General features: G+C 34.2%; 1 protein-coding gene across 1 annotated transcript in view; it reads left to right on the top strand.

Moving 5' to 3' along the window:
* The window catches only part of UNC13C (unc-13 homolog C), a 589,248-nt gene extending 579,404 nt beyond the window's left edge, over positions 1-9,844 (top strand). Inside the window, exons 33-35 of the mRNA XM_072738579.1 lie at positions 2,940-3,032; positions 4,522-4,681; positions 8,022-9,844. Coding sequence (XP_072594680.1) covers positions 2,940-3,032; positions 4,522-4,681; positions 8,022-8,307 — 539 coding nt within the window. The 3' untranslated portion in view covers positions 8,308-9,844. The remainder of the gene's footprint in view (positions 1-2,939; positions 3,033-4,521; positions 4,682-8,021) is intronic.
* The last annotated feature ends 3,003 nt before the right edge of the window (positions 9,845-12,847 follow it).

The following is a 12,847-nucleotide window of genomic DNA, read 5'->3' on the forward strand; positions in this document are numbered from 1 at the left end:
ATGTGAAGAAAAAGCCTGTGCACTGTTGCTAGGGATTCAAACTGATTCAGCCAACCTGGAAAGCAATATTGAGGTTTCTAAAAAAAGTTAAAAATAGAACTACTCTTAAAAAAATATAGAACTACCTTATGTTACAGTAATCGCATTACTGGGTATTTACCAAAAAAACGTGAGCACACTAATTCAAAGGGATCATTCACCCTGATGTTCATAGCAGCATTATTTACAATAGCCAAGTTATGGAAGAAGCCCAAGTGTCTATCAACTGATGAATGGATAAAGAAGATATAGTATGTATATACAAGGAATATTGCTTAGCCACAAAAAAGAATGAGATCTTGCCATTTGCAACAACTTGGATGGATCTAGAGGGTATAATGGTAAATGGGATAAGTCAATCAGAGAAAGACAAACACTATATGGTTTTACTCATATGTAGAATTTATGAAATAGAACAAATGAACAAAGAAAAAATGAAACAAACTTAAAAATGAACTTTTAACTACAGAGAACAGAGTGATGGCTACCAGAGGGGATTGGGGAGGGGTTGGGTGAAATAGGTGAAGGGGACTAAAAGTACACTTATGATGTAGTGTAGTGTAGTGAGCAGTGTAGTGGTATTGATGAAGCACTATATTGTATACTTGAAACTAATATAATTCTATATGTTAATTAAACTGGAATTTTAAAAACTTTTAAATAAAAGAAATAATCATCTTTTAAAAATCTCTATGGGACAGGTGGTATCTCATTGTGGTTTTGATTTGTATTTCCCTGATGGCAAGTGATGCAGAGCATTTTCTCATGTGCATGTTGGCCATGTCCATGTCTTCCTCTGTGAGATTTCTCTTCATGTCTTTTGCCCATTTCATGATTGGATTGTTTGTTTCTTTGGTGTTGAGTTTAATAAGTTCTTTATAGATTTTGGAAACTAGCCCTTTATCTGATAGGTCATTTGCAAATATCTTCTCCCATTCTGTAGGTTGTCTTTTAGTTTTGTTGACTGTATCCTTTGCTGTGCAAAAGCTTCTTATCTTGATGAAGTCCCAATAGTTCATTTTTGCTTTTGTTTCTTTTGCCTTTGTGGATGTATCTTGCAAGAAGTTACTGTGGCCGAGTTCAAAAAGGGTGTTGCCTGTGTTCTCTTCTATGATTTTGATGGACTCTTGTCTCACATTTAGATCCCTCATCCATTTTGAGTTTATCTTTGTGTATGGTGAAAGAGAGTGGTCCAGTTTCATTCTTCTGCATGTGGATGTCCAATTTTCCCAGCACCATTTATTGAAGAGACTGTCTTTCTTCCAATGGATAGTCTTTCCTCCTTTATCGAATATTAGTTGACCATACATTTCAGGGTCCACTTCTGGGTTCTCTATTCTGTTCCATTGATCTATGTGTCTGTTTTTGTGCCAGGACCACACTGTCTTGATGACCACAGCTTTGTAGTACAACCTGAAATCTGGCATGGTTTGGGGGCATCAGATGCCCCCAGATATGGCTTGGGGGCATCACAATGCCAGATTTCAGGTTGTACTACAAAGCTGTGGTCATCAAGACAGTGTGGTATGGGACAAAATTAAAATTCCACCTACATTTCATAAGTAAATTTTACTTCCTGAAATTATACTATCAACTTGTAAATATGAGTAATAAGCACTCATTATAGTTTGTTCATAATAGCAAAAGTTTGAAAACCAAAATATGGTTAAATAAATATGGTATATTCATATAATGGAATAAATGCCAAACATTATTTTAACACATTTTGAATATTTTAATGTTTTAACTATTTATAAACATCTCTGGCAGCCCCAGTGGCACAGCGGTTTAGCGCCGCCTGCAGCCTGAGGTGTGATCCTGGAGGTCTGGAATCGAGTCCCACGTCGGGCTTCCTGTATGGAGCCTGCTTCTCCTCTGCCTGTGTCTCTGCCTCTCTCTCTCTCTCTCTCTCTCTCTCTCTCTGTCTCTATGAATAAATAAAATATTTTTTTTAAAATCTCAGTGATTCATTTCATGCAAGTATTTATTGGACATTTGTTTGTAGTTAGTGCTGTGATATTCCAGGCTATCTTAAAGAAAAAGGGATAGCTTTATACAGAGTGAAATGGAATGATTATTATCGTTTTGGGTGAAAAGATAAAAGGTAAAGGATAGTTAGAACATATGCTCCTATTTGTAGAAAAAAATATGAATGTTGATAGATGTTAATACATGTGTATATATTAAGAGGTTGGTGTTATTATTCCTATGTTTCAAATAAGAAAATAAACTTGAAAATATGACAAGATCTAATCAGAGAATGGTATAACTATGATTTGAATTTAAATGTATTTAACCCCAAACCACAGGCACTTTCCAAAACAGTATGTTAACCCTTGACTAAACTTTACCAGGGGAGAATTGACTATGCCTTTTTATGACATCAGTAGACCTTGTAAATATACATTATAGAACTTATCACACTGTATTTCAGCAATTCATAGGCTGGTGTCTCTTGGCCTACTGTGGGCTTCATGAAAGGAGATATTCTACAGAACCATCTCTGTGGCCCCAGTGCTTTGATATGGTGCATGTAGAAAAACTCTTATGAATGAAAGGCAATAGCACACCCTTGCACATAAGCAATTAATAGAACTTAATTAAGCACCTAGTAAGGCAACTGCAAGTTCTTTTCACCATACTACTACTAACAGGGTGTCTTATGAGCCCTGGGACCATACGAAATTTTCGTTCAGTGGACTAAATGATTATACCAAGGCCTAAAACCTGCGTAGCAAATTTAAGTTAGTGAACATTTATCAATACCTATTATATGCTATTGATGAAAAGAACCATTCATTTCCATGAACTCACCTTAAAGTCCCTTATGCAGAAAATGTACATGTCTATTATTAAAGCAGCCTGAAAGTTTGAGCCAGTAAATGTCTGCTTATTTGCAGGTCGCCCCTCCAAAGATTCAGTGGGTCAAATCTCTGTTCATGTGGACATCACTGCTACCCCAGGAACTGGAGAGCATAAAGTCACTGTAAAAGGTATATATCAAGTCCAGATAGATAAAACAGCCTCCTAGACTTTAAACCTGAGCAATAATATAAAAAAGTAATTTTTTCTTAGATCTGTTTTGTTAAATGTTTATTTTAGAATATGCTCATATTTTTTTTCATGAAACCGGAACTTTTTATCTAAAACTGAAAAAAATCAATGGCACAGATATTTAACCTATATTATCTGAAATATCCAATTGGTTTAAATACATTGGTGATTACATTTCAAAACAATATAGTTTGAACATTTTCTCTCATTGATGCTAGGATACACATTGAACGTTAGTGCTATGGTTGGCTCCGTTACTTCTCAAATTTTATATATTAAGTCAGTATGTTCTTACTATTCACATTATCTACCTACCTACATATTTACTTCCTTTCTATGTGATTTTCAACAACTGGCTTGATTTTTTTGTTGTTTTTAATTACTAGTTCAATCTATTGGTTTTAGATTACAAAAAAACCCTCTCAATGCTGCAGGCATTTTGAAGGTGAAATTTAATGGTTAAGTTCTATATTAACTATTTTAATTATATTTTTGACATTATCAAAGGATGAGAAAAAGTGTACATATGAGCATGTACATTTATGGGTAACCCTGGGTGGCTCAGTGGTTCAGTGCCTGCCTTCGGCCCAGGGCATGATCCTGGAGGCCAGGGATCAAGTCCTGCATTGGGCTCCCCTGCATGGGGTCTGCTTCTCCCTCTGCCTCTCTCTCTCTCTCTCTCTCTCTCTCACATTAATGAGAGAAATGAAATAAAATGAATGAAATAAAATCTTTTTAAAAAAGAGAGAATGTACATTTAAAAATTCTTTATGATGCCTGAAATTAGGAAACAGCCATAATATTTAACATGAAGTGACTAGTTAAATATAGGATAGAATATCTGTGAAGTAGAATATTTGCAATTGGAAAATATATAATGAAGTAGAAAGATAACCATGACGGACTTCAAAAACATAACTCTTTATAAGACTATGATATATTGATCCCATTCTATATATAAAGTAATTAAATATTGAAAGTATACATACCAGAATATTGTCATTTCCCCTGATAAAATTATAGATTTTATCTTAATCTATTTTCTGTATATTTTCTAGGTATTTCATGATGAGTATATCTTCATTTTTTATATGAAAATATCACATTTTTACTTAAACAAGGATAACTTTTTATCAGTAACAAATGTCATTTCAGTTACAGCTAACTCACCACATCAATGTCACACAGCTTAGAACTGAAAGCCTAATCAAGTGTGCATTCCAAGGCATAAACTGTTTTTTTCTTCAAGGATATTCTTTTTTTTAATCAATGGAGTTAGGATGCTATCTGGGGCAAATTATGGCTTCATACATCATTTTTTAAAAAATTAACTCTAAAAAAATAATTAACTCTAAGGACCAAAGGGAAGGCTATGATTTCACATATTTGTTTTCTAACTCTGTATTCCTTTCCATCTTTGGTTTTTAGTGATTGCTATCAATGACCTACACTGGCAGACCACTGCAATGTTCCGGCCTTTTGTGGAAGTTTGTATACTGGGACCCAACCTTGGAGACAAGAAGAGAAAACAAGGCACAAAGACAAAAAGCAACACATGGTCACCAAAGTACAATGAAACATTCCAGTTGTAAGTCATGACCTGATTCACCTACTCAACCAGGTCCTAGCCACTGTACAGCTTAAATTTACTGAGGGGTTCATGGTAGGAATGGCACTGGGCTTTGCTAAGGAAAGCAAAACCTATAGATTGAAGTATTCCTGTTCTTCCCTGATCCCAGGCAAATTAAGACAGCTATGTTTTTAGTTCCTTTCCATTGTTCAAGAGCCGTTCAGTGCCTACCATACATCAGACATCATTATTTGGTACATATAACAGAAGGTCTCTGCTCTCACAAAAGTTACTTTCTAGAAATGAGGAACATCAAAATCGCAAACAAAAATTTATCATAGGATAGTTCTATACAGAGAATTAAAATAGGCTGATGGAATAGATTATTTGATTGGCTGCTTAGACTGGGTGTTCAGAAAAGCCTCTCTGAGCATGTGACTTTTAAATTGAAATCTAAGGAGGAAAAAAAAAAAAAAAAAAAAGAACCAGTCATGCAAGGAAAACAGTTGAGACCAAGAAAAATAGCTAATACAGAGACTAAGGCAGGAGCATACTTGGCGTATTTAAGAAATATTATGTAGTGGACAAGAGAGTGAGATGAAATGAATTTGAAGAAGTAGCCAGAGTATGGTTACAAAGTAGAGGTGCACAGAGCTTTGCAGTCAGGGTCAAGGAGACAAGGTTACATTCGAAGTTCAATAGAAGGCCTTGAAGAATTTTCAGATAAGAACATGAATGATCTAATGTATATCCTTAAATGATTATTCTATTTGCTGTATAAAAATTTATAGGAAAACAAGAGCCAACATGTAAAGTAAGTTAGAAGTCTATTGCAGTGGCCAGGCAAGAGATAATACTGACTCACATAGGGTTGTAGGGAAATAGAAGTAAATATTAGAGATGGAAAGAAGTGGAAAGATTCTAGATATGTACTGGAAGTAGATTCTATAGAACTTGCAATCAACGAATGTAGCACATGAAAGAAAGAATATTTAAGTTAGGCATCTGAAAATACTTAATTTAGGATATTTCAGGACAGATTTACTTACAAAGGAATTTACTAGGATGTGAGACTTGAAGGACTATATGCAATAGTGATGTAAACTGGAGCTAGTAGTGGTTAGGCTATTACCCCTACTGTGCATGTAGGAGAAGAAGATGAGTTACTAAAATTGGGTGGAAAAAACTTCATGTGTCATCAGTCACCTCAAAAAGAGCAGTGGCCTTCCATGGAGGGAAACATTATTATAAGGGCAACATCACACACAAGAAGCCAGAGAAATAGACTCTGACCTCATCCTCATCATTACTCTGACTTTCTGAAAGTGCTCCCTGTTGACCAAAACCAACTGGAAGCCACGGTATGAAGAAACTCAATTGATTACAGTCCTTCCAGGTCCATATTCTATTGCAAAGTATGAGGAGAATGATGAAAAGTATATCCATTTGAGGCAAATGGAAGTTGTCTGGCACTGAATGAAATCAAAGATGACCTCTAGGTTTCTGGCATAAGCAATTGGGTATATAGTGATTTCCTGAGGTTGGGGGAATTGGAACAAAAGATGAGATCAAAGATTGTTTTAAATCTATTGATTTGGAAATGTCTTAAGTTACGTTCCATAAGGGATATCAAATATAGAGTTAGATCTAACTTGAGAATTATCTACATATAGATGTAATTGCATAAATCTAGATGAGGTGAACTGGGGGTAGAGAAGAAAAGATGACCCAGGATCAAGCCTTTGGGGTTTAGACATGCACACACACTTAGCTTACCAAAACAGTTTTCTCACTGGTTTGGTTCTTTGCTTGTTGGTTTTGCATTCTTATTTTCCCAGAGACTTTTCAGCACACTAAGTTCTGAATACTAAACTCTGTTACTACTCATTAAAACTTAACCATCCTACCAAATCTCTTAAAATGGCTGTAATAGATTAACATATTCATAATCCATGCTAATAAACCAGCTCACAAGATTCCATGTATCTATCCTCTAAATTACACACAAAAAAATTTGATCCAGTTAAAATGTCTTCTAAAAGTTTCTAGGAATTACTTAAATGATGCAAAATTCAGATATAATACTGTGAGGTACAAAGACCAAGCATGATTCTGGGAAAAGGAAGCATTTTGATGCATTTTATTTAAGATTATTTATTTATTTATTCATGAGAGACAGAGAGAGAGAGAGAGAGGCAGAGACACAGGCAGAGGAAGAAGCAGGCTCCATGCAGGGAGCCCGACATGGGACTCGATCCCAGGACTCCAGGATCATGCCCTGGGCTGAAGGCAGGCGCTAAACCACTGAGCCACCCAGGGATTGCCTTGATGCATTTTAATTCGCAACATCTGGCTCCTATTATATTTTGCTGTTCTGTTCTTACCCATCATGCTTCCATCTTCTTTCACATTATCTCAGGTTGTCTCTAAAATAAGTACACACTTCAGTTATCAGTGTTGCCCAGAAACAAAATGTGACTGCAAAGTGTTTGATCTAAAAATGTCATTTAGAAAAGGAAGGGATTTTGAAGCTTGTACTGCTGAGGAACAGATGTGCATTCATTAGAAAGTCAAGAATATCTGAGGATGAAGTAAAATAAGGGGCAGGAGAGGATTATTCTCAGTGTTGACCTCTCAGCCTTCTTCATTATACTCAGTTCTGCACTGCCAGGTTGTTGTTAGTAGAGGCCATCCTCAGCCCCACACTTGACAGGTGTCTAACTGTTGCCATCAGAAAGAATCGGCATTGAAGCACCACACTCTACTGGAACTGATTCACTCTGGGGATTTGTATCTAATTTGGCATTTTTGAATAGTCTTGTTGTCTGTGTTAGCTTGATAGTCTGTGTTGTGTATTCCCTCGAGAAAAAGGCTCCTAGATTTAATAGCATATCCAGGAGTCTGAGATAAAGAAAAGAGTATGTAATAATTGATGTTGAAATGGCATAGAAATTCTTGCAAGAACTACCCCTTGCCTTGGCCTAGCCCCCACAATTCCTGCCAAACCCATCTCACCCCTATATCAGTGGGAAGACCACACCTCCAAGAAGTGTAACATATTTTAATTAAAGTTTCTATTACTATGCTTAATATCAAGACAGTAAGGCATATTCAGATTGATTTCCTATTTCTTTCTAGGCAAAGACATTTTTAAAATAGATTGCTAAGTAATATCTATATAAAAACAACTTAAATAAAATGTGAATGATATTTGCATCAGAGCTAAAATACATCATACTCCATTTTGCCAAATAACATTCTGAGTAATGGAGAAACATTTTAACAGTATTTTAGAACTATATTGATCCCTAGGTGAAGTAAAAGTTTTGCTCAAAATTCTTATTTTTAATCCACACAGCATTCTGGGTAATGAAAACCGGCCAGGGGCCTATGAACTTCATCTCTCAGTTAAAGATTACTGCTTTGCCAGAGAAGATAGAATTATCGGAATGACAGTAATTCAACTACAGAACATAGCAGACAAGGGAAGCTATGGAGCATGGTATCCCCTTCTGAAGAATGTCTCTATGGATGAAACTGGCTTGACGATCCTTAGAATACTCTCTCAGAGGACCGGCGATGACGTGGCTAAAGAATTCGTAAGACTGAAATCTGAGACGAGATCTGCCGAAGAGAGCGCTTGAAACAAATACTGCAAGATATCATCTTTGACAATTCATAAATTCCGACTACTGCATGCGTGTGCAAATACATGGGAATGTTTAGTTCACCACGTGTCAGTGTTTGCCAGTAATCCAGTACAATGTCGACAAAGTGTGTGGAAAACCTCCTGAACTTTTATACCAGTTCTGGTCTTTGGGAAATAAATGTTCCATGAAGTGCCAAAATTATGATGTAAAGTGAAATATCCAGAGTATCTTTTAAAATGTTTCATTTCATTACCAATTTCTCATCCTTTAAACATACTAAAATATACAATTCTTTTGGTTTATCCATTGTCTTTGTTAAATTAGCTTATATTGCTCATAGATCAGAAAGCATTTGTTACCAATTCTGTTTTATTTAGACTTACCTCATTGTAGATGTCATACAAATAACTTTTTCTATCATAACTAGAAATACAGTCACTTCTAGAAAGTGTTTGTAATTTTATAGTTGCAGATCTATTGTGATGATTTTTGCATACAAATTAAAATAGAAAAGGTGGGAAATATTTTATGCTGACCAGTTTCCAACCTTTCTGAAATATCACTGTGAAGAAATGCTATTAAAGCAAACTTATACAAAGCAATGCTAAATAGAGTTTGTTAACAATGTTTGATATATTGACAAAACTTTGTTCTTTAAAACTGCCAAGGTCACATCACATTTGTAAAAAAAAGATAAGTTGATACATTTACCATCTAGCATTATGTCTTGCCTTTACCAAATTTCATTCTTTAGAAAGTCATAGGATTAAGGGTTTAGAGACGCAGTGGAAGGTTTGTTTCTTCAAATTACCTATAATAAGTAACTCTACTGTTAGAGTTTTCCCTCTGACAGTTATGACTATCTCCTTATTTACTTAGCACTTTAATCAGTTAAATGCTTTTTTTTTCTTTTTAAAAATATTCAATGATTTACACTGAATGCAGCATTACTATATATTGCACTGGAGCAAAAAGACATGTCTTCATCTATTTAGTGAAAAATGTAAAATAAGATCTGAAGAAACTGCTTATTATTTTGTAATTTATATTATTTATAAGCCCCAAATGCATCAGATACAATAGAAAAACAAGTTAATACAGCTTGGTACATTAAAATATAACTAGATTGGATTTTGAATATGAAGTAGTTTATGAATATTTGCATTTTCTGTATTTTTATGGTTTGATTTTTTAGAGTCTGTAATCTAAATACTTGGCTGTAGAGCAGTACCTTGTAATTGTAACTTATGGTCATAACTGTTAGTGGACAACATACACATGCAGAAACAAGAACCTGTTGCAATGATTATGTTTTGTGAACAAGCTGGTCTGCCATGTTAAGGACAGATATGACTAGTATCATGACTCTCAGAATCATTTTGCTACTGGGTGTGAAAACAGACCAGTGAGATCCACTAATTCATGTTAAATTGTTAGGCAATTGCTTTGTTAATGACTTCTCCAAACGCATAGTACAATGCTATCCTCTGGCATATGCATTAATAAATGGATGTATATTGAACCCATGCAACACTGTTGTATTTTCTGCCTTTTTAATTTATGCAGCAGAATTCATTACTTAGTAATAAAAACCCCAGACTCTTTTTTATTGGACAGAACACTTTTTACATTTTTTGGTTCTAATGTCTCATTAAAACTGGAGAAGATTTTTTCAGGCATTGTGTTCATGGAAACAGCTACCCATTACAAGATAATGACATTGAACATAAGAAAGAACTTCCATATCTACCTCTATGTCCCTGAATACTGTTCAGCCCCAAGAGGAAAATGCAACATTTAACAGATAAACAGGCAATAGTCTTTAATTCTAGATTCATCTTTTAATTGAATCAGAACACTGACTTAGGCTCTATAGTAGCACATTGTCATCAAGCATGCTACAGTTGAAGAACTGGCAGTTTGGGTTCACATTAATCACTTCAAAAAATTATGAGCTAAGTGTTTTTTTTTCCCAGCATTTACTTAGATCTATTCTCCTTTTTTTTATACCATAGTATACAACATATATCAAATGCTAATAGTGGCATTGTGAATCGAGTCTATTAATATTGAAAAATACAGGTAATAATTTAAAAATAGTTCTAAATTCTCCAGGCTTTGTTGTTTCTCCCAAAACACAAGTATTTCTGTTATCTCCAAAAGAGAGCCTATTATGTTTATATACCCAAATTAGTAATCACGCAGTTCACAGCTACCACTGTCAACTGTAGGATCCATTAAAATGTATGGTAACTTAGCTTATTCTAGATAAGATGCACAAAGAGAAAGCTCTGTTATTCATCTACAGATAAACCTCACATAAGAAGTTCTTAAAAACACACACACACACACACACACACACACACACACATGAAAATCAAATTTGGCTAAAATGAAGTACTTAAAACCATAGCAGAGCACTTACTATTTAAAGGAACTCTGATGAATGATCATTTATGTAATCAGATGTCCCCATCACAACCTGTTCCAATTCATCTATTTCTAGGATAATTTATATATTGAATTTCCCTTAAATGAGGCACATTTATAAATGACAATTCTGGCTTAATGTTTTTCACTTGGCTTTTTTTAAAAAAAAATGCTTGAAGTAAGCTTTACTTTCTCCTTTTAATTTCTCTAACTTATATAAAGATGACTGCACTACCCTTTTCATGAAATAATAGAATAACTTCAATCTTTACACTTGAATAATAAAAAATAATCATTTATAAGGAGTCAGAAACTGTGTAGGGATAGCTGATTCCCACATACCCCTGCAGAATTCTTGGACACAGGGAGGAGACTGCCTTCCCTGGCATTACCTATGCTTACATTCAATCCAGCCCTTTGTTTGAAACAGCTGGCCCTTGCTCCCTGACTTCCAGCCCTCCAAGGATTGGTGATCTCTCTGGTTGAGGCTTCTGTATTTTTTTTAATCAAAAACTAAGATATATGGCTACAGGAGAATAAATTCCAATTTGTGAATATCACATTAGATATATTTTAAATTGTCCTTTTTTTCCCACATCATTATAACGTTGAAATCAGGATATATTTTATAAACTTTGGCACATTATAGTTTGATGTTTCTCTCCTTAATAGTATATTAAAAATAGTTCATATTGCAATGAATCACTTCTTAGTATATTTACAAAGACTTATAAATGTAGAAAACATAATGGTTAGCTATCTATTTAACACATTATATATCTTAAATTACATATACTCTGTGGGTATACATTTGTGTTTTGACAGATTCATAGAATCGTGTTTGTTGAATATTTTTACATGTATATTCAGGAGCTATATTGATCCCTGGTTCTCTTTTCCTGTATTTCTTATGTCTTATTTTGGTATCAGGATATTTATGGCCTCCTAAAATGTACTGGGACTGGGACTTGTTCCCTACATTTCTACTTTCTGGGAGAGATTATTTAGAAGTTATTTAAATGCCCCCTTAAAATTTGGTACAATTCAACTCTGAAAACATGTGGACCTAGATTTCTTCTTTGTTGAGAGGTTTGAAACACCAAATACAACTACCTTAATAAACATAAAACTATTAAAGGTATCTATTTCTCCTTGAGTGAGTTTAAATTTGTGTCTTTTAAGGAATGGCTCCCTTTCATTGCCTTGATCAAATTTATGAACATTAAGTTTCTGTAGTATTCCTTAATTATCCTTTAATGCCTGTAGGATCTGTGCTGATTTTCCCTCTTTTAATTTTATATTGATATTTTATATTTTGCCTCTATTTATCGGTCAATCTAGCTAAGGACTTAACCTAGTTCATTCATCTTTTAAAACAACTAGCTTTGATTTCATTGATTTTTAAAAATTTTTCTGCTTTGAATTTCAATGTCTTCTGTATTTATTATTTTCTTATCTCTGCTGATGAGGTCTTTTCTACTTCTAATTTACTAAATTGGGAGCTTAGATTGATTTGATACCCTTTGTCTTTTAAAATTTAGGCATTAATGCCACAAATTTTCTTTTAAGCAAGGCTTTAGCTTTATTTCCCAAATTTGGTATGTTGTATTTTATTTTTATTAAGTTAAAAATATTTTCTAATTTCCCCATAGGCTCTTCTTTGATCCATGAGTTACATATTAAATGTCTTATTATATGTCCAAATACTTGGAAAATTTTTCAAGTATTCTTCTGTTACTCATTCTAGTTGATTCCATTATAGTAAAAAACATATGCTTTTATGATTTAACTTTTTACAGTTTAGTATGATTTATTTTATGACCCAAGATATGCATGGTGAGTGTTCTATATGCACAGGGAAAGAGTGTATTTTGCTGCTGTTGGTAAGAAGTTCTACAAACAAGTCAAATTTGTTGGTAGTGTTCTTCAAATCTTCAATATTTTACTGATTCTTTGCCTCTTCTATCAATTACTGTGAGAAAGATGAAATATTCAAATATAATTGAGTCTATTTATCTTTTCATTTCTGTTTTGCTCTGTATATCTTGAAATTCTGTTGTTAGGTATATACACATTGATGAATGTGAGGTTATCTTGGTGAATT

This window comes from Vulpes vulpes, chromosome 15, assembly GCF_048418805.1.
Source record: "Vulpes vulpes isolate BD-2025 chromosome 15, VulVul3, whole genome shotgun sequence".
Taxonomy (NCBI): Eukaryota; Metazoa; Chordata; class Mammalia; order Carnivora; family Canidae; genus Vulpes; species Vulpes vulpes.